Source organism: Plectropomus leopardus, chromosome 23 (genome assembly GCF_026936395.1).
Source record: "Plectropomus leopardus strain MGB_pleo_1.0 chromosome 23, ASM2693639v1, whole genome shotgun sequence".
Classification (NCBI taxonomy): domain Eukaryota; kingdom Metazoa; phylum Chordata; class Actinopteri; order Perciformes; family Serranidae; genus Plectropomus; species Plectropomus leopardus.
The window spans coordinates 8478282-8500629 of NC_142198.1; the positions used below are offsets into that span (position 1 = coordinate 8478282).

The 22348-nt window shown below is 41.6% G+C and overlaps 1 protein-coding gene and 1 long non-coding RNA gene across 2 annotated transcripts; one reads left to right on the forward strand and one right to left on the reverse strand.

Annotated features, from left to right (window-relative positions):
- Positions 1-1864: 1864 nt before the first annotated feature.
- rcor2 (REST corepressor 2) lies at positions 1865-18774 on the reverse strand. The gene is made up of 14 exons (XM_042512534.2): positions 18549-18774; positions 14536-14661; positions 10785-10841; positions 9635-9715; positions 9209-9261; positions 8896-9057; positions 8659-8783; positions 7611-7677; positions 7088-7327; positions 6621-6698; positions 6246-6303; positions 4358-4425; positions 3901-4062; positions 1865-2619 (listed from the first exon to the last, which is right to left on the reverse strand). Exons 2-14 carry the CDS (start codon positions 14657-14659, stop codon positions 2272-2274), a joined length of 1623 nt encoding a protein of 540 aa, XP_042368468.1. The 5' UTR covers positions 14660-14661; positions 18549-18774; the 3' UTR covers positions 1865-2271.
- LOC148185639 (uncharacterized) lies at positions 2549-10383 on the forward strand. Its single transcript, XR_015775703.1, has 4 exons — positions 2549-2648; positions 3930-4154; positions 8888-9106; positions 9966-10383. It is a non-coding gene; the product is annotated as an uncharacterized LOC148185639 (long non-coding RNA).
- Positions 18775-22348: the final 3574 nt, after the last annotated feature.

The window sequence follows — 22348 nt, forward strand, 5'->3', positions numbered from 1 at the left end:
GAACACAAGCAGCGATTTCGACTAGAGGCAAAAAACTAGTTCTGTGATAGGACTGAGAGGCTGTGAGCAGCATTTTCTGACAGCTAAAATATTCACCGTTACTTTGTTCAGATTTACTTTGACCTCTAAAACCTCTCTCAGGACTTTAAACTACCAAAAATAAAGCTGCCGTTACTAAACTTGGATGGCTTTACAGAGTTGTCATCACATTTTATCATCCGTTAATATAGAAATGAATCTGACATGCTGGTAAACAAAATGCTGAACTAGAATTCTCTGAACCAAACTGTGCTAGTTTGGTTCTACAAACCAAATGTTGAATGAGTTTGTACAATATTTTGGTAACAAAATACACTTTATCATTAGAGATAACAACCTCTCTCCTGTCTGCATGGTCAATGTGAAACTACTACAGTCGGCTAATTTAGCTTAGCATAAAGACTGGTAACAGAGGGAAGCGGCTAGCCTAGCTCTATCCAAAAGTGACAAAATTCACCTACCAGCACCTCTAAAGCTTACTAATTCAAATGTATCTAGTTTGTAAGTCTTCCACACATATTTGTACGGATTAAACAAAATATAATTAGTGAGCTTCAGAGATGTTTGCAGGTACATTTTGGCACCTTTGGACAGCAGTTTCCTTCCGTTAGCAGTGTGTATGCTAAGCTAAGTTAGCCGCCTGCTGGTTGTAGCTTCATATTTATCACACAGACACAAGAGTGCTGTCAATGTTCTAGTTGAACTTTCAGCAAGAGAGTGCCAATTTATTCCTTTTTTGTTTTCCTATTTATCCTGTCAAACATGTAGAAGACATGCCAATTTACAATAAACGTCTAAAGCAATGGCATTTTATTCTCAGTGTATCAGAGGTCAGGAAAGTCAGGTTACCCCTCACTTAAATCTGCTTTAAAAGTCTGTCCTCTGCACGTTTTCCTCAGAGGCTAATGTTTAGTTCAGCTGCTCTCCTCGGCGACCAGTGTTAGCGGTTGACGACTGAAAATATTCCTCCAAAGTAACGAGACAGTAAAGCAGTGAGGACATCAACACCGAGCCAGTGAGAAACAAGCTGTGGCTTCTTGAAATGTGAGACAAAGTCCAGTCACGTGTGTTAAAAAGGCTCTTTTTCTCCTTAGTGCTCACTCAATAATCATCATCATAATAATAAAGTATACACTGTCTAATCTACTTACAAGAACTACCTGCCTACCTAGGGCTCACTTTAAAAGTCTAGTCAAAAAAAAGGGAAAACATCACTCCAGTTAATACTAATAATACATGGCTATGAGAGAAGAGAGAGACTCTTCTTTTCTTTTTTTTCATTTTTGAACCCACAGCTTCAACTATTAAAAGCCATAACAGTAAACTCATAGCTCAGCTTCCAGTACGAAGCCTTGTTTCTTTGCAAAAGTACCTTTCTCGCTCCTCTGAGGGTTTTAAAGCAAAGCTGTAGGAAAAAGGCTTCTTCACATCGTCTCCTTTCTAAATCTACGTGACCTCTCAGGAGCAGCAGATTTGGCTCACGTGTGGGGAAACTCTTCTCCTTCTGACCTTCTCGTCTTTTCATTATTTGATTTTCCTGAAGGTTGTTTGGCTGACTTGTACCTGCCCAGTGGAACCTACAGTATAGATAGATATATATATTTAGTGTGTGTGTGTGTGTGTGTGTGTTCAACCGCACTCCTCCGCAATCCAGATGTTCAGCAGTTGCCATGGAAACGAGCAGGTGGGTTTCGTTCTTGGTGGTCATGGCTTTTTTTTCAACAGCTTGATGATCCAGTGTCTCTTTTTGTGTTGTTTTTGCAGAGGTGTTTGTGTGTGTGCAGGTAGTGTTTGTTTTGAGTTCCTAGCTTTGTGTGTGTGTGTGTGTGTGTGTGTGTGTGTGTGTGTGTGTGTGTGTGTGTGTTAGAGGAAGATGGTCTGGAGGTAGGTGTTTGTTAACAGTAAAGGGGCTTCAGGCCACTGCCTTACTAAGTGGACCTGCGGGGCAGTCCTCACACTCTTCCTGTATTTTAGGGAGCTGTGATGTCACCGTAGGGACCTGAGCATGTTCAGTGGGTCATGTGGTCATGTGGTCATGTGGTCATGTGGTCATGTGATGGTCCCGGGAACAAAGGCTAGGAATGACGGAGTTACAGGGTGAATGAATTTTCTCTGAGGAGTGTTTGTGTGTTTGCTTGCATGCTAATTTCTGTGTGTTTGTGTGTGTTTCTCTTCCTGTGTGTGTGTGTGTGTGTGTGTGTGTGTGTGTATGTGTGTGTGTGTGTGTGTGTATCAGTGTGAGTTGGGCTGCTCCACTTTGAGGCCGACCAGCGACGGAGGCATCTGCCCTGCAGCAGAGGAGGAGCTGGGAGGTGAGGCCCTCAGGCTGGAGCTCCCGCTGGAGGAGGACGAGGTGGTCACGGCGGGCCGGATGAGAGGAGGCGGAGGGTGGTTGTGGGGCGCTCGGTTCTGGAGCGGGCGCGTCTGCAGAGGAGGAGGCTGACGGAGCAGGCTGGGCGGAGCCGAGGGAGGCGCGGGGCGCAGCAGCGGAGGAGGCTGGGAAAGGGAGGAGGGAGTCTGGGTGGAGGACGGAGGTGAGGAGCCGCCGGCGACATCCGAGGGAGAGTCCTCCATTTTGACCTGAGGGGAGGGAGGAGGCAGAGATGGAGGTGAGGAGGTGGAGGGTAAACAGTGCAACAACAGCAGATGAAGTGAGATAAGAAGACAGACAGTTGGGAGAAAACAAAAAAGAGGGACAAGGTAGAGAGAGGAGAGTTAACCCTTTGAAACCTGTGCAAATTGGCTTGATTTTTTTAAAAAAAGGCAAAGGCTGTGGGATATTTAGGAAGAAATGAACCAAAAATCAGCAAATAAATATTGCAAAAGAGAAGAAATTACCAAGAAAATAAGAGGGGGAGGGTAAAAAAAAAAAAGGTAATGACTTAAAAAGTGCTTAAAAATAATAATTCTGTTTAAAATAAATATGCTTTTGGGGACATTATTCCTTAACTTTTAAAAAATCATTTCCAAATCTAGTAATTTCTTGCAATTTGCTGAGCACTTCTTGCCAAGTTGCTCTTCGCCTTTTTCCCCATATTTTGAACTTGTGAGGGCTTCTGAACGCAGCGCAAAGAAAAGTGATGTCGATCCAGGCCTCAGAGGGTTAAAGGAAAAAGAGGGGAAAGTGAACAGAGACAGATGTCATGTTGGCGCTGTGATGAAGAAGAGACACATTCAGCTTAAGACACACCAGAGCACTAAATATTACGACCACCTGCTCCTTCTGTTCAGAATACTCAGGAGCCGCGGTGGTTTCATCTATTTCAGTCATCAAGAGCAGACACTTTAAGATGTGCCGCAGTAGACGCGAGCTCTGTGATTCAGCATTTAGTTGAAGCTCTTGTTAATGACGCAGACTTTTTTATCAAGTTCTACTCTTCTACGTGTGTTGTATGGCAATTAAGCACTAATGAGCCTCAAAACTGCTGTTACAACCATGATGTGGAGTTCTAGCTTTCATTCCTCCTCTAAGTTAAACCATTTTTCCATTATGACAGGCTGTAGTTTTTTACTCCTAACTGGTTTTTATCCTTTATAAGTTTCACGCCTCTTCCTATGATGAGATGCAGATTCAGTTTTTCCCCACGAAGCTTTGTGCATCTGCAACATGTTGCTTGCTTGATAAACCGCTCACTTTGGCTCTGCTTTTGAGAAGATTTGTGCACCTCCAGCTTACTTTCAGAGCATCATTAACCCTTTCTCAGGCTGGATCAGCTCCCTCTGTGTTGCAGAAGGGAGACTTTTGACTGACTTGTTAAGGCAGCTTCCTTGATTTAAACGGTTCTGTTCTGAACGATGCTTTGCAAGATTAGCAACTGTGAATAACTAATGGTGCTCCTTATGTCCTCTGTCACGGCTCACCTCGTCCTCCTCGGCTCCTCCATCTGCAGCAGCTGTCATCTCCTCGCTGCTCCTCCTGGGGTCCCTCTGGTCTCTGTTGGTGGCCACCTGCTCGGCAGCCCACTCCCTCAGCACCTCGTCCAGGTTGAACCTTCGCCGGTAGCTCACGAAGAAGGAGCTCACCTGAACAGATGAGCGGAGACGGGAGAGAAAAAAAGTGAGGGATGGCAGAGAGAGATGTGCTGCGTTCAAGGACACGGAGGCGGAGACTGGAGGTCAGTAGACAAATGAAAGGAGGGATGATGGAGATTCTGATTATCCTATAAATTAAAATGCCTATCTAGACTGAGGGCTGAGGGAGATGGAGAGGAGATGAAAATCTGATGGGCAGCTCACAGAGAGTGAACAGCTGGATGGATGGAGGGTTTGACTGAGGTCAGAATAACACAGGGGATCTCGAAGATTTGAGGGGGTTCACCTGAGCTGGTGTCTTGGTCCCGATCACCTCAGCGATGGCTGTGAAGTCTTTACCATAGCGACGGATAGCTGGAGAGGAGACAGGAAGAAAGAGACAAGTTGAAAAAAAAAAACCAACAAAATCCAGGTTTCTCACTCATTTTCATGGACACAATTTCAAGAGTTTTCCATGACTTTTCAAGGGCCCCCCAATTTTTTGTTTTCATGCCACACTTGCCCAGCGAATTTCAAACATTCAAGATTCAAACTCTATTTAAACATAATTTCAGTGTCTCTGATGTGTTCAAGAACTGTCAGAAATTAGAAAATGCAATAATTTCTGTTTTTACAGATTGTGGCTTTGATAAGCAGTGTAGTTTCAGCATATAAAAAAACCCCAACAAAAATAAAAACATGTCTTTCATTAAAAATTATTAAGTGTTAGTGTTTTCCCAAAAAATTGCCAAAACTTTTAAAGAAAACATGCCCTCCAAAAGAGTTTAAAAAAAACAACAACAGCAGCAATTGACTGGCTACAGAAACGGCGTCTCTCTGAGCAGCGTGTGTGAGAGGAGAGACAGGAGGAGTGAATGTAGTGAGCGGGCTTGTTGATGCGTGCGTTTTCTGTTAACCTTCATCTGAGGTCGGCTGGCTGAGTGCACCTGCTCTTTCCCCGGCCTGTCCTGCTTTACTCTCGATCATGCGCACACATTCGTGTCTTCTTTCTCTTACACAGCTGCAGCTGATGGGGGTTAAACGCTGTGCTCAAATGCACACTGACAGCAGCTGCATAGTTCCTACTTTATCGCAGCAAAATGCGTCCGATTTCGCATCGGTCATTCAGAACTTAACACCAATTTGGGCTGTTGGTTGTAGTGGCATGCAGAGCTCTGCGTCTGTGTCAACAGACAATGCAGATCCTCGTCAGCCGTGAACGCTCCTGTATGAGTCAACAGTGTCTCTGTAATTGACAAAGTGCTGCGGACAGTGATTTGGAACAGTAGCTGCTTTACTTTAGTTAATTTAACTCACAGCTGGAATCTGAGCCGCAGTAGTTCGTCTTTATTTCAGCTGCGTGATTTTACGAAGGGCAGTACAATAATGAGACATACATAGAAACACATAATGCCTGCAAATGGCAGGGGCCAAAATGAATGAGTTTCACTTGCTCTGCCAGGCGAGTGGGTCACAAATCTACTCGCCCAAAGTTAATTTAATCGCCCCTTTACAAACTGTTTTCTTTATGAGAAGTTAGCAAATAACAACGGAGGCTAAAGTTATTTGTCATTAAGAACGACCCCGTTTTATCCACTTTGCTCTCAAACTTGCAGCAAACTGTCCACTGAACTGTGAACAGTGACAGATCTGTATGACGCATCAGATGAGAAAGAAGCGAGGTGGCTCCCTTGAAGCAAGTGAGTTGCTAGACTTACGAGCCGGACGTGGAATTTTACGGTCACGTGTCGGATGGTAAAATTATCATTCTGTCACAGAATAAGCCATTTATCTGGTTTATCTTCTGGTACTTGTCCACCTTCGTACACTTAGTTATGCTGCATTCTAGGATAATTTGAGCCCACTACAGAGGGAATAATACGGAAATACAGTTCAACCTCAGCAGAGAGATAACTTAAAAATGTAAATGTGACTTATCTAGCTTTCCCACATTAAGCAGATTTAGGATTGTCCACAGAGGCTGATTCAGTTATATTTTCATCTGGATATCTCCTGGACTGCGTCTGTCAGTGTTGTGCTTTTACAGTACTGACATGGCAGTTTCTCTGTGTCGAAAAATATGAATATTAATGTGTCTAACTTCAGCCTGTGAGTGTGAGGTAGAAAGAGGAGCACCCTTAACCTGAGGTGACTCCATAAGAGGGGAGGAAGATGATGCTGCAGCCTTAACTCACCCTGCACAGCCAGGAGCTGCTCCTCTGTGGTCCAACGAGAGTTCATCTTAGGGGCAGGCTGACAGAGAGGAAGGGGAGAGATTAGAGAACAAGGGAGGGAGGAGGTAAAAAAATAAAAGGAGAGAGGGGTGAAAATGACAGCAAGACAGAAAAGGGCAGATTAAGACTAATCTCAGTCCCACAAGGGGTGAAATAATATCTGGAGGGAGTCGGGGGTAAGTGCAGGGTGAAGAAATGAGGGAGAGGAGGGACAAACTGAAGAGTGATCAAAGATGAACAGAAGTGAATTCAGGCAGCAAACAAAAATCAAAGAGGGGGAAAGATGAAGGATGTAAGGGTGGGAAAAAAAAGAGAGCTTTACAAAAAAACACTTACCTCAGCAGGTTTGTAAGTGTCGAGACCTTCACTTAAGCTTTGTTTCAGACTACTGTTGTTCTGTTTAATGGACTGAACCTGAGAGAAAAGGTGTAGGGGAGGAAAGAGAAGGGACAGCGTGGTAAGTTTATGGTTTCTTGGAGCAAATCTTCATTTTCTATTGTTGGAACCTGCTTGTGAAATGTTCGTACTAACAGTAACAAACAAATGAACTCCTCGCTGGGACAGAATTCATTATTTGTCACATAAAAAGGCGACAATTTATTAATATATTATTGCTCCATAAAGCTGGAGGAGGTGTTAAATTTTCACCTTTTTTGGCAGATACATAGTTATAGTCATTCAAATCCTGTTGCTGTTCAAAAAAGTGCCCCCAGAGGAGCTTTTGGATCCTCAGTTTATTTTAAGGGCATTTTCTCGTTCACTTGACAAAAGATGCCACGTAAAGCGAAATGACTCATACATACCTGTCTCTTGAGTGACACCAACTGCGCGTCCAGCTGTCGTATAGTCAACACCCCGGCATCATGGGAGGCTGACACCGACATGATGTCTGCCTGCTCCAGGTGCATGCCTTTGGGTGGCCTGCGGCGAGCTCTGAGCGGGTGGTGGCGGTACTGCGCCCCGATGTTTTCTTTCTTCACCGGCCCAGAGCGACTGGGGGTCGCCTTGTCTGGGTTGGCGCTGTTGGGGTTTTGTTTCACGGCCTGTGTGGACGGAGAAGTCACACAAATGTCGGAAACATCTATCAGAATGAGACCTTTTTTTTCTTCTTCTTTTTTTTTTTTACGACAGCAATTCAAGAGGGCGGCATAACATTTATGTATAATAAATGAAGTTGAAATTGAAGAATAGAAAAAGCATCGATTTGGCTAGGCTGATCTCCTCAGGCAAGTCATAACTAATAAAACACAGAGAATGTGCTTAGATAAGCATGCACAAACACTTACTGTGAGTCAAACGACCACTGCTGGGTTTGTTATTACTCACCTCTTTTTTAGTGTCGATCTCAAAGTCACTGTCACTTCCAGGGTCTCCTTCCTCAATCTCATCGTTACTACAAGAAGAGAAAAACAGAATTACCGCCTTGCAGTTGAGTCAGTCAAATTGCAGCACAGTTTCAGGGTGAGCACCAGCAAGACAGGTGTCACCATTTCAGTATCTGATCAGATATCTCCCCTTCGGTTCCTGAGATATGATGTCGAATAATGGCCAATAATGGTGAGCATTATGATGTCACAGTAAAGATGACGTTTGACCATTTGATGTCACAAAATATCAGAACTTTACCATCATATCCTATTAGATATTTGTGCAGACGTTTGTCACAATTGGCGTATGAACTCTTGAGTTATGGCTTCAAACGTGTTTTAATGAGGTCACAGTGACCTTGGACCACCATCTTCCAAAGACTTCATTCTGGAGTCCAAGTGGACGTTTGTGCCAAATTTGATGAAATTCCCACAAGGTGTTCTTGAGATACTGGATTTACAAAAACAAGACGGATGAGGTCTGGGACCTTTGAACACAAAAATTTAATCAGTTCATAGTTGAGTGGAAGTAGATATTTGTGCCAAATTTTAAGAAATTGCCTCAAGGCTTTCTTGAGATATTGCTTTCACGAGAATGGGACGGATGGACGGACAACCTAAAAACATAATGCCATGGCTACTGCCAGCACAGAGGCATGAAAGTAACTTAACACACCCATGGTTAAGCTTTGTCCCTTCCATTTGTATAAATTAAAACTATTTCATCATAAATATTTCTAATATGTTCAAAAATGTCAACTAAAAACAAAATAATATCAGAGTATCTCATTTCTATTCACGATGGGACTCTTTGTTTCCCGGGACAACATGATTATCGAGTGTCATTTGACAGCGGAGCTTTGTAAATGTCACTTCTCAGAGGAGCACTTTCTGACAACTTCATGTTTCCTCCCTGCTCACTGCTTCCTCCAATATTCATTCTGTCCGTCTCTCCGCCTGTCTCGCTCCCCTTCAGGGGATCATTAAAGTTTCATGGGATCTCCTACCTGTCATCTTTCTCTCTCTTGCTGACCAGCCTCCTGGCCTGTCGGTCCATGACGGAGGTCCTGGTCCTGGTCTTCTTCCAGCTGTAGTAGTACTTCACCAGGCTGGAGATCAGCTTGTCTGGAAGCTAAACACAAACAAGCCAATCAATTAATTGAGTGTCAAATTCGAAAAATTACATTGAATTGTTTACTAAATACTCTTTTCAAGTGTGTGTGTTTTTCTCCCCAGTCTCTCACCATCTGCTGGATGCGGTGGAAGCTCTTGCCGTGGAAGCTGAAGGCCTGCTCAAACAGCACTTTATCCTCCACTGTCCACTCGTCTGGGAAGGGGGTGAAGTTGGCCAGGTCGGCGAGCGAGCGCTCCACGTCGTGCTTGTGCCATAACAACATGCCCAGAGCCTGAAAGAAGACAGAGGACGAAGCCAGGGTCAGGCAAGAAGGGACAGCGGTAAGTCAGAGGAGACAGACACAAAGAGAAAAGTGTTTCATCTGATACATTTTGATGTGTGAAAATGTCGTTTGCTGTACGTAAATTTGCGGTCCATCATACCTGCTCCATGTTGTATCCGTGTTTCTCTTTAGCCATCAGGATGTACTCGTCCACTGGGATATGAAGAGAGAAATAAATGGTTAAAAATAGAGGAAATATCCGTTTAAGATGAGAAGACACAGTGCAAGAAAAATAGATAAAGAGAATGAAAGAGATGAAGACAAAGAGGGCAAGAGAGTCAGAGAAAATGAGTGCACAGAAGAAAACACACAGAATCAAAGTTTTAATCGCTATTCTCTTGTCAGCATATAACCGGTAAAGTGAAGGTCACACTGTTGGGCTTGCAACGTTGAATGTAAAGTGAGGTGGGTAGCTTTGTGCAAGCGTGTGTGTGTGTGTGTGTGTGTGTGTGTGTGTGTGTGTGTGTGTGTGTGTGTGTGTGTGTGTGTGTGTGTGTGTGTGTGAGTGTGTGTGGGCTGAGCTTACACATTGCATCAGAAAGCTGACTGTTGGGACACCAGACCAGCATGCTCCTCTGGTCCTTCTCATTGTAGCGGGTTGGACTGTCTGGTAATGAGAACCCACAGGGATATTTTTTTAGTGTCTTTTTTAGCACTAAATAGAAATAATTAGTAGTTAAATCCATATAATATTTGAGGTCACACATGTATTGAATCCCTCTTTTATTTCTCCCCCACCTCCTTTTCTTTCATCTCCATTTTTTTTTCCTTCCCTCTCATCTACTTGATCGTCTACTTTGCAAACTTCATATTAACATGTGCCTTCTTCCTCCCCCTCAATGTCTTCTCCTGTCTAGGCTCCATCTTTGGCTACCACCTTGTTAGCGGGGGAAACGATCGACACGTCAGCCGCTTTGGGAATTCAACACCTGCCAAAATCCAGATGTTAAATGAGAGACTGCTTTCCCTGCTTCTCCCCTCATCTGGAGCGATCTGATGGCTGTGGAGCAACTTCATCCATGATGTTTTCCCAGCGCTCAGCCACTTTTCATCTACCACTCCTCAAACAAGGTACTGGTGTTTTAATAAGCCCAATTTCAATTTCTTAAAACTTTTTTTTTTTTTATTCCTCGTTAAATTGGATTCAAACAAACAAAACAAAATCCAGGGTGACAACCTTGCTTTGTTCTGGTTCAACATCACTACAAACTGCTCTGAATGACAGAAAAAAATGATGAAGCCTATATGATTAATTAAATAAAGAGTTTGAATATTGCAGAGCGACTTGACACCTACCTCAAAAGAAACCTTTCACTGCACGGTGTCATTACTAGTGCAGAATTATTGAACACATTTTTTAAAAAGTCTGTCAATCCATTCTGTGTGGAGGCAGCATCGCTCTTTTGTTAAGCGTCACTATTTTTGTAATTCCTATTACTGAACACGGACAACCTTTGCAATTTTTTCTCTCTATTTCCTGAAGAGACCGGACGACACTAACTGGTCATTTGTCCTTCATTCCTCTCATCATCTGCATCCCCCTCCTTCCTCCATTTCAATGTCATCCACATTCCTCCTCACCTCCATGTCTCCCCCTCGCTCTCTCTCTATTCATCTCCCTTTTTAACTCGTCTCTGTCATCTCCCTTTCTCTTGTGCTTTCCTCTCTCAGCTTACCTGGTTTGAACTCTGGGATCTGAGCCTGGTAGTCTCCTCCCACTCTGATCATGCTGTCTGTAGAGAGAGAGACAGAGGGAGACACACACGAGACCAACATGAGTTTTCTGTAGGAGGATGAGGGACGAGCGTTCCCGTGCATTTCCCAAAAAGTTGCAGAGCAGGACAGACTGGATTGGAGGAAGACAGATAATAGGAAAGACAGAAGGAGAGTCATCTCTGGTGTGTCAGAGTAAATAACTAAGTGCGATAATTATCTTCCATTTAGTACATGCTCTGCTCTCTAACAGGCTTCACTAATAGTTTATTCTATTAAGGCTCTGCATTTGTGATAGCAAAGCCTGTTAGAAGTGGACTTACAGCCAGGTTACTTCTTTTTTTTCAGAGACAGATTACTGTATTATCTCGATCATTATCCAATAGGGATGTCTCGATCAATATTTTTTTTGGCCCTGATCCCAATCTGAGTCCATTAACATTGTGTATGTGCCAATACCGAGCCTGATCCAAGGTGTGTAATTGCCAAGATATTGATTAAATATCTGACATGAGCAAATAATAGTTGCAGCCTACTTAAAGGGATACTTCGCAGGTTTTCAACCTGTTTTGTATCAGAACAATGTGGGTAGTTTGTGTAGATTCACTGTGGTAGACTTTGCTCCATTACTCACTAGCAGGAGCACTAAGGTGTGTTGCATTCTGGTAGTTGTATGTTTTCTACCTCTTGAGCAAAAGCACCCTTTTTCTCTTTCTTCTTTGGTCACATAGTACCAATTTTAAAAGTATTTGCATCTTTTTATTGCATACAAGGCCTAGTTTTATGTGAGGGCCCTTTTAATATTGGTGAAATACTTCTTTAATCTGAGCTAATTCAGTCCTTGTAGTTTGTGAGAAAAACATCTATTTACAAATATGCCAAACACTCACAAAACTAATGAATTCTCATACAACGCTTCGTATATCACTTAAAGCAGCTAGTATATATAACGAATTAGCGCCCCACAAATAAAGTTACACACTTAAACTTAAAATAACAAAAGTAAGGTTTAGGCAAGTAGAGTTATGTAGGCTATGTTTAGGAAAAAGAACATGGTGAATATGTACATTAAACCAGTTCAAATTATGCTGGGTTTTACACATTTCCAAACATCAGTTTCCTGTATTTTGTGACTAATGAACCACTCCTGCCTCCTTACACAGACTACTTCCTTTTTTACTCCTGTCAGCGCATCAGTCACCTGAACGCATTCTTCCCAATTCTGTCAGTTAAACGCTGATTACTGGCTCACGTGGTGCCTCATTTTGTTGTTAAAAACAGATGAACGGTGCATAACAAAAGCCAGATAACTGCATAACGGTGGCTAAAACCCTCTGACAAGTCTTGATGTTTATTTGTGAAACCAAGGACAGCCAAGAACTTGACTGAGATTGATTGGGCTGTTTGTTTCGACCTTTTTTTTTGTAGTTGACATGCTTCTCTGATTAATTACTGCTGACCGAACATGTGATGTGATCAATCAGTGAATGGCTAGCCAATCTGAATCAGGCAGATCCTGACACATTTCATCTCACTATTAATGCAGTCATACAAGATGATGTTTAAACAATCGTCTCTACTTTTGAACACACTGCCTTTGCTGTGTAAAGTAGTGCCATTGCTTATTTTCCATGACACTTAATAAGCCTAATATTACATCTTTAAAAAAAAAAAAAGCTCTTTAGCAGAAGTGCTTTTTAGTTCAGGCGAGGTGAGGCACCCCCCACAATAAAACACTGTGAGAAACCCTGGGGATGTGTAATTAGTTTGCAAGACTGCAAACAATCTTCAAGTTGGCAGCCTGTGAGAAACACACAGGGAGACTGTTTTTAATCAACTATTGAAATTACTGTGGTTCGAATGGTTTTAAAAGCGAGGAACTGCTGACTGTTTCAGTCTTCGCTTGTTCCATTTACTTAATTGTTGTAAACATTTGGGTTTCTGAACCGTTTGGTTTCATCAGGTTACCACAAAGTTTTCAGTCACAGCATATAACTTGTGTCTTTTTACAGCAGAAAAAAACAACAGATTCGACAAACATGATAGATACCTTCATGCAAAATATTTTTATTGTGGAAATTTTTTTAGCATGTTCATCACTGAGTGACAGATATACAGATGGGGGGAAAGAGAGAGGGAAGTATGACAGCGGATGGCAGACATTAAGTAATTAGTGCTGTGGTAAAGAGGGTAGAAGGCGGCGAGTGAGGAGAGACTATGAGAGAAGCAGGGAAGGAAGGAGACCAGGAAGAGGAAGAGAAGAATTAGTTTCCTCTGGGACGGGGGACAGGAAGGGAGGAGACAGGGATGATAGAAACTGAAGAAGATGGTAAGAAAGGAGTGGAGACGGGAAGAGGATGAGTAAAGAAAAAAGAGGATTGGTTGAAAGGAAAAAAGGGGCATAAAAGGAGGCAAAAAATGAAAGATGGATGGAGACTGACTGGAAGACTGAAAAGTGATGGAGGAGGCCAAGGCGAGGACCAAAGTCTCAGATCTACATCCACAGGGGAATCAGGGTAGTAAAGTGCCTTCTGAACGCTCACTTACCATTCCAGTTAAAGGAGTATTTCACTGATATAAAGAAGGCCCTCACATAAAACAAGGCCGTCTCTGCAGTAAAAAGATGCAAATACTTTTGAAATTGGTGCTACATGACCAGAGAAAACAGAGAAAGAGGGGGCCTTTGCTCTAGAGGTAGAAAACCTACAACTACCAGAATGCAATGCGCCTTATGTAACGTAGTATGGTCCATGTGAAACGATGGTGGCAGTTGAATGATCACAGTTGAATGGTGAGCTAAAACATGTTTCTAAAAACATTTGAGGCAAGAAATATGCGAAACAACATTTTGGTTTATATTTGATCAGCGCTACTCAGTTTTTCTGTCTGATCACAGCTTTTTTCCTCTGTAGCAGTGTGGCGCACGCTTCCTGTTCACAAACTCTCACCATCATGGCTAAACAGGGCATTTTAGGCCAGAAATTGGCAGCGCAGTAGAATAATCTTGAATTATATTCTATAAGCACTGCCTAGTTTTACCGTTTGATCGGATTTTGGTCTGTGTTGAGGAGACAGAGAGAAGGGCGGGTGTGTCTCTTGCTCGGCTCTGTGTCCTTTGAGTATGTGGTGACGCTGGCATAGGTTGGCGTGCCATACGAAAATGTGGCCGTACAGCCTGCAGTTCCAGCAACAGCCCGGAGAGCCAGAGAAACTCCAGCAAATGAAATAATTTATGTCATCTGGTGGAGTATCAACGTTTAGATACAACGATGGTTGAAAATATGCGACCTATCCCTTTAAACTGTTTTAACTAATATGACATCTTTAATCCACGAGCTTAGTGAGATAACGTTTGAAAAAGAAAGATCATCAGTAAGTCAGAGTGTAAAGGAGAGAATGGAGGAGGAAAATGTGTATGTGGGCAGAGGATAACAAGGATGGAAGAGAGTGGGAAGGGGGTGGAGGAGAGACGGAGGGGAGCACAGAGGAGAGCAGTGTGCAGGGACGAAAGAACCACTGCAGCAATGTAATGAATGCAACTGGAACAGCTGGCATGATGTATCTGTACAATGGAGATGCGTGTTTACTGTAAGCACACTTTACACATGCAATCCCACACATTAAATAGCTCGATCATCCCCCAAAACTTAGCCAGAGAATTGAATGCAGATGAAGTCAGTAGATAATACTTCAGTGTGATGTGTGTGTGTCTACCATGGGCATGCTCTTCATCGCTGCTCTCCTCCTCAGAGTGTGGTTGGCTGTTGCCGTTGGTTACAGTCTTGGCTCTGCTCCTGGACAGGACACCGGCCCCCGAGCGCTCCATCACTGAGGGCATGGCTGCAACAAACACGCAGACCCAGAAAATGAAATTCCAAAACGTATACGTCACCATTCATTAACAAAAAAAAACGTTTCTGTCTCAAGTATGATTCAGTCCCCCATAAAGTGTCACTTGAGTCGTTTTTTATTAGCGCGTTGGCTGCTGTTTGTTTTCAATTGAAACCCTGTAAAACCCAATTCACTCTTATAAAGTAGAACAGCACCTTATGCTGCTACTTTGGAAGCTATCCTGTTATGTTCCCTTGAGCTGAGTTTATTTTCCAAACACTGGTTTACTGAATGACGACTCATTCCCTCTCAACAACTCCGTTATCTCTCATTATCACTCAGTAGATATAAATTGGTATCTCTGCAATGCATATAATTTTTCACTATTTCTTGGCTAATATCCGTCTTTGACTTATTGCTGGATTTAGGCTCATGTTTTAGTTCTGACAGACACAATCTGATTGACTAAGATATTTTTTTATTACTCCAGTTAATTAATAATATAATGTTATGTCATGGGGGCACAACCCACAAACAGAGGGCTATTTAGTACCCAAATCAACTGTCCGTATACTTCACTGTCATACTCAAAATTATTTTTATGTAAGGTAGCAGGACGCCAGTGTTTATATTGTGGCACCAAAATCTGTAGCACCAAAATCTGCAGCGCCACAACTGAGTGAATGTTACTGCAGAAACACTTCATTTTATAATGACACTAATAAAGAAACTTTAATTTATGTGAATCAGTCATGTTGTGGCCAACATACAATCCAGTTAACAAGGTTAGTAAAATGGCTGCATGTCAGTATCGGTGGTATCGATCTGGCAGAAGGGCAAGGTGCATCGATTTAAACAATTAATAATTTAAGACATTTTTCAAGTAAAAATGTCAATCATATCCCGATTTCTGCTTCTTAATTGTTAAAATTTGCTGGTTTTTTTTTTGTTTTGTGAAAGTGAACTGAATATTTTAAAGAATTTTAGAAGGTGTCCCGTTTGGATTTGGCTGACCATCCTTTGCTATTTTCTGACATTTTATAAACCTTATGATCGAACAATAAACTGAGAGTATAATCTGCAGCTCAAGAAACACTTTCCTGACATATCAAATCAGAGTATTGCTTCAGGCAGCCGTACAAAACAATTAAGAGTAGCAGAGCAACCTAAACTGTTGACATAGTAAAAAATACCAAAGGTTATTAGAATTGATAATAATAGATTACTCAATCACATAATTCTTTAACTAAAAAATGTTCATTTGCTTTGTCTTTTATGACCACAAACTCTAGGCTATGTATTTAGATTTTTGACTGCTGCTTGAACAAAGTTTAAGGTCTGAATATGTTAACTTGGGCTGTATGTAAATGATGATGATCATTTTCACTATTTTCTTTGTAGACCGATTAGAGATCAATCATAAGATCAGGGGTGCTCAAAGTTTTGGTGACTGAGTGGCCTGTGGGCTGCACTTTGAGCAACAACACATTAGATTAATAAAAATTATAATTAGTTGCAGTCCTTGACGTTTTTGTACAGGTGAAAAAGACACAAAACTGAGCCTGCTTTTGTCCTGTTCTGACCTCATACTCCGCCTATGCATATTCAATTTCACCATCAAGATGTCAAAATATGATGCCCTATTTTTAGCCTGACATCATTTTCCAGTCTGCGATGTAAAATGTATCACAAAAATCATGTCACAATCTCTAACAAACCATGTACACATACTCCTCTTTCTGCATGCTAAGGAAATCCAACAGCACAGCTGACAAGTGGCAGCATGTGAAAAACAACGTGCTAAAAACGTGCCACGGATAACATGAGAGCCCTTGTGCACGAGGGGGACACTCGTTTATAGTGTCATCAACCATCAGAGCTATATCATTACGTGGCCAAGCCTAGTTTTCTCTCCCTGTGTATCTCTCTGTATCTCCGGGCCAGCGAGTCTCACAGCAGCACAAAAGACTAGACGGTCAGCTCAGGACACGGCTCCGCAGCAGAAAGTAACCCAACTTCACTCCCTGCTCGTACACAAACACAGGGCGGCTACAAACGACACGCGAGCACAAACAAAGCCCGATATCACACATCGATCGCAGTATTAACACCAAGTGTGTGCACTCTTTAACGCTTAGTGTTGCTTTCTTTCACCGATCACATCAGCAACTTCAGCTCCTGTTGCCTAACTTGAACTACGACCAGAACAAAGCACGGGCGGAGTTATAGGACAGACAGGCGAGGTTTACTTAAATCTCTCACTCTGCACATTAAACATGAGCTGTTATGCTTCTGCATAGGGTGAGGGGCACTCTTTGCAACCCGAGAGATTCAATCGCATCTACTAAACTCTGCTAGACAATACAAGTGTCTGAGGCTCTCTGGGGGTCTTTGTCTATCGCGGCTCCCGGTGGCCCCCCAAGACTACAACAGCTGTCCTATGCAACTTCACTGCACATCATCCAAACGCATACATACTTCTATCTACTTATCTCGATGGATTTCACTTTGTGAAATCGCTAAAGCTACATCAACAATTGGGGTTTAGATGTATAATCCCGCCTCGGGTTCACTTTCAGAGAGTTTCAGGGGGTTATGGTAGCCTCAGACACCGCCACGATAGCCTCGATCACCGGCAGGCTCTGCAAGAGCTATAATACATAACTGCTAACTCGGCTAGGCAGAGTCTATTTGTAGTAATACGGATTGCTCAACCACATGCGTATGCTTAGTAATTCATTTTCACAACCTCTTATTACTACAAAGCAACTTTTTGCTCATTGACTTTCAAAGTGTGGAAATCTGACACGATCATGAATCATGCTATACAAAACCAACCCATACAAAGTACCGCTAAACATTGTTAATCGAGTTTAAGTCTATATTTAATTCGGTCTACAGTACTGTGCAAAAGTCTAAGGCCATCTTAAACTTTGCTACCTTAGTGAGGTTATTATGATCATACTCATTTATTTCTCTTTGCCAAGACACAACTAGTGCACACAGGGAATATTTTTTGGTATGTTAATATGTTAATGCATTGCACATGTTTGTTTGTATCTTAAATAAACAGACAATGTACATATATGTATGTATATATATATATATATATATATATACACAACTTTGGCAAAACAACGAATCTATGGTGGTCTTAGACGTATGCACAGTACTATACATGATAAGTCTAAACTTGTAGCCTTGTTCAACCTTTAATGGTGCATCATTGTTGATTCATATTGACAATAGCATTCCTAAAGTTACTAATAATGTGCTCATGGATCTCAGTACTAAGTGTAAAGTGACCTTGTAGTTGTTTTTTGTATTTAAGTAATGGTACACTCATATTATTATATAGGGACTCATTTTTAAGTATAATTTTACAATCTATTAAACCTTGTTTTTTCTATAGATTACTTATGAAACAAAAGACATGAGTTGATAGCTATACACCCGGTGCTTTATCGGAGCCACTATTGCTAGCTAAATCAATATGTTCCTATCTTTCCTAAACAGTCATCTGAGATGTGTGTCAGACTTTGAAGTCCTTTTGTTTTCCCCACGCTTACGTTGCTGTTACTACTACTGACGCTACTGTCTGCTGCTGGCACCGAGTAAAAAAAAAAAACAAAAAAAAACTCGTTCCCTGAATTATTATAACTCAAGTTGTCGGTCTCTTTCGGGACGTTTAGCTGCAATCGGTAGCAGTTTGGGCGGTCTTGAGTAATTTCTGGAACAATAAATATCAGGCGACATTTCCCTCCTCTCCAAAGTGCTCTCTGAAGTCTAGTTGGTCGTTGGGATGCTAACGTTAGCCTGTTAGCTTGCGGCTAGTACCCCTCGCGTTACATTAGTAACGTTAATAGTTGGAAGTCGAGATAACAGTCACACTGTACCTGTGTTTCGCTTCTGTCCGCTTTCTCGCACTCAAAACTTATCTGCGCCTCTGTCCGCCGGTTTGCAGTCCACTACGAAGATCCGGAAGACAATTATTGCATCTAAAACGGCTTAATTCTCGCCTAATTGATGAGCACAGTCAGTACAATGAAGTGAACTGCATGGAGAGATGGAAGCAGCCGTGAGTGTGTGCCGGGGAGGCGGACAACACCCGGGGAAAAGTGAGGTGGACATCCGCCCCGATGCGTTCGCCTCTCCCAACCAACCAGCCGGTTGGATTGACAAAAAATAGTCCAGTGAAACTATTAACTGTAGCCTACTCTTAATTCTTGATTTTGTCGCTAAACGTGTAATTTGGCACGATGGAGTGATTTATTCACCTGCATGTTTAACTGATGTGCTTTGGCAAAAAAATAAGCTTTTATAACTACAGTGAATACTGGTAAAGTGGGACACTTTCTAAGAATGTACCTTCTGTATCATTTTCAGTTATGATGGAGAAATAACTTTATTTATATGGCACAACTGATTCCAGGTGGAAGCACAAAGTGCAAGGTATGTGTTGCTGGCACACAACAAAGCCGTCAACTGACCATAAAAGTGAATCAAATCAATTAGAATAAAAAAAAACCTCATAAAATAATAATAATTAAGATGAAGACTAAGCAATACGAGATACAAAAAAACATGTCAATCAGAACTAATAGAAAATGTAAAAATTAAACAAACTAAATACTTAAATTATATAATTAAAAGAGGATTATACATATTAATTATAATTAACAAAAGATCTAAAAATAGAATAAAACCAATAAATTGGTAAAAGTAAAAGTTTTACCTAAGTTAAAACCAATAAAATAAAATTAAACAGTCAAACCAGACTACTGGAATGCACAGCTGAAAGGGAATGTCTTAACTTTAAACAATTACACTGTTGGGGCACTTCTAATGTCATTAGGTAACATTTTCCAGCGACATGGAGCATAAAAGCTTAAACACAGGATGGATGACTCTTCCTCAAACACACAGTCACCTCAAACCACAATTTTCCAGGCAAATTGAGACACTTTTATTGGCAACTTTGGACAGGTAAAACATATTTATTTAATTTAACACAATTATATCACTTTTTTATTTTTTAAGGAACACATAAAGAGAGAAGAAAAATTCTGATTCACAATAACATCAAATAACAAAATGTATAACATTTACAAACTATCGATCAATTAAAAAATATATATATATATATATAATTTAACATTATTCACCTCAAAGCCCTCGATACCAAGGCTGTTCACTTTGAAGTTGTTGAATATGGTGTGCCACACCCTTAAACTGATGACATAGCCAAATAAGTTTTTTCTATCAGATACTAGTGTATGATGAAATCAGTGTTGATTTCTAGAAATGGAAGTTTATACACGTAAAGATAAAAATGAATAATCTTAACTGTCCCACTTTATCCTTTGTCCCACTTTACCAGTATTCACCCTACCTATTGTGAATTTACACCATGATTTTTATCTCTAGTTAATTTCGTTCAAACAGAAGAAATAAGGGGGCGCTGTTATATGTGCACAAACAGTAGGTGTTACTGACTCTTAATCTGCCATCTATCAAAATCCCATAAATTAGGGACTACTTGCCAGTGTGTCGGCGGAGGGATTCGTCAGCTGTGCATCTCTGTGCTGAGGCAGGCTGTCCAGACTTGTACTGATGTATGCATGGTGGAGAAAAGGGCACGAGAGTAGGGTACAATTGAACCTAGCGCGTGTGAGCGAGTGAGTGAGCGTGCGTGACTTTGTGCGTGAACTGACAATGACTCAGATAATTAGGCCAAATTTACTTGGTATATATTTTTTTTTATTCAAAATGTCGAAAAATTAAAATAGTTCTCTCTCTCTCGCCACCCCCCTTTCTCTTTCTCTGTGTGTGTGTGCGTGCGTCCATCTGTGTGCACGTATGGGTGCACAGGTGGATGTGTGAGTAGAATAGGGATTGTTTCAGTGACAGCTGTAACAGCATTTCTCACACCTGATGCTGGCAAAAAACACAGTAACCCCCACAATAGCACACACACACACACACACACACACACACACACACACACACACACACACACACACCTCATACCTCATAATTATATTATTCCTAATAGAATCAAAGAGTTTTTATTCAAGATCATACACAGGTACTACCCAGTTAGAGCTACTATTTTTCATTTCTTTCCTCAAATGTAAATAACAGATGACCTTTTTGTAATTGTGAAGAACATGTATGTATGATTGTTTTTATGTCACCTCTTTTTAGGTTGATTCACAAATTTTCTAAACTTTAAAAAAAAATGTCCCACAAACAAAATTAGAAAATAATGAATAATAATAATAATAATAATAATAATAATAATAATAATAATAATAATAATAAAAATAATAATGATGATGATGATGATGATAACAATCAATCAATCAAACAATCAACAATCCCTATTTCTCATCTGATGAAAAGTGCATTTTTAATTTGATTATTATTTTTAGAAATTAAAAAAAAAAAACATAAAATGATTTGGCACAAACTACTCTCCTTTTATATTTTTTATATATTTTTTTAAAATATACTTGTACTCACCAATTTTAAATTGGCAAAAACTATTGATTTATTTATAACAAATATTATTATCCAACCTCTTTTTTTTTAAGTGTTGTATGTATGTGTCAATAAAGTTTTGAAAAAAAACACAGAGAACCTGCTGCTACCTTCACAAGCGCCTGCATGCTGACATGTAACAGCCTGTTACATACTCCTCCAGGTTTTTCTCTCTCTGCTCCCTCTTTGGCATCACCACCTCCTCTTCTTTTTCCCCACCTCCTCTTCATCATCTCTCATTTTCCCACCTAATCTCCATCTCCTCTGTGATTTCTCTTGTTTGTCCTTTTTCTCTCTGCTTCCTGCTCCTTTCAGCACCTCCTTTATGTATTTGCTTCCTCTCCCTAATCTCCCCCTTTTCTTCTCCTTCTCCAACACTTTTTCCGTCTTCATTCCACCTCCTATGTATCTGCCCTAATTCTCCTCCTCTCCCTCTTCCCCCTCTCTTCTCACTGTCTATGTTTTTTTTTGTTTCTCCTTCCTCCTCCTCTCTTTTCTCCCCCTGCCTCCCTCCTTTCTCCCCACCCATGTCCTCTACTTTCCTCCCCTCCTTATAATATTTCTCCCCCTCCCTCCTCTGCTCCCCCTACTTTCTCTCTCCATCGATGAGTCCTCTACTCTCTTTCCTGCCTCCCTCCTCCTCCTCTTCCTCCTTCCTGTCTCCCTCTCCTCCCGTCTTCCTCTCATGTCGCTTTCGATCTCAACAGTGTGTGTGCGTACGTGCAAATTCCTCCCCTCCCCCCATCCTCCCCCTACGGTGATACAGTAAAGCAGTTTCGCTCCGCTCACCTCCAGGCACCCCCTCCTCTCCTCTTCCTCTCCCTTCCTCTTCCTCCTTCTCCAGTCTCATTTTCACCCCTGCCACCTCCTCTCCCTCTCCTCCTCTCCCTCCTCTCCTCTCATTAGTCAGTGTCCATGAAACTCACCATTCCACTGTCTCTCCTCTCGCTCAGTCCTCCAGTCCCTAACACATCCTCACTAATGAACAACTGCTACATCTCTCCCCTCCCTCACCTCTCAGCTCTCCTTTCATCCTCCTCCTCCTCCTCTTCTCTCTGTCCTCCCCTCTCCTCCTCCTCTGTCCTCCTCTCCATTCGTCACTCCATCTCTCTCCCTCCTCTTCTCGCTTGGTTTCTCTTCTATCTCTCACAAC

Excerpts from the sequence above, each read along its gene's own strand:
- rcor2 (XM_042512534.2), bottom strand. The coding sequence starts at position 14,659 with ATGCCCTCAGTGATGGAGCGCTCGGGGGCCGGTGTCCTGTCCAGGAGC. Across the intron at positions 9,058-9,208 it reads ACGGATACAACATGGAGCAG|GCTCTGGGCATGTTGTTATG; the intron begins GTATGATGGACC and ends GTCTTCTTTCAG. Across the intron at positions 4,063-4,357 it reads GGACCAAGACACCAGCTCAG|GTGAGCTCCTTCTTCGTGAG; the intron begins GTGAACCCCCTC and ends TCATCTGTTCAG.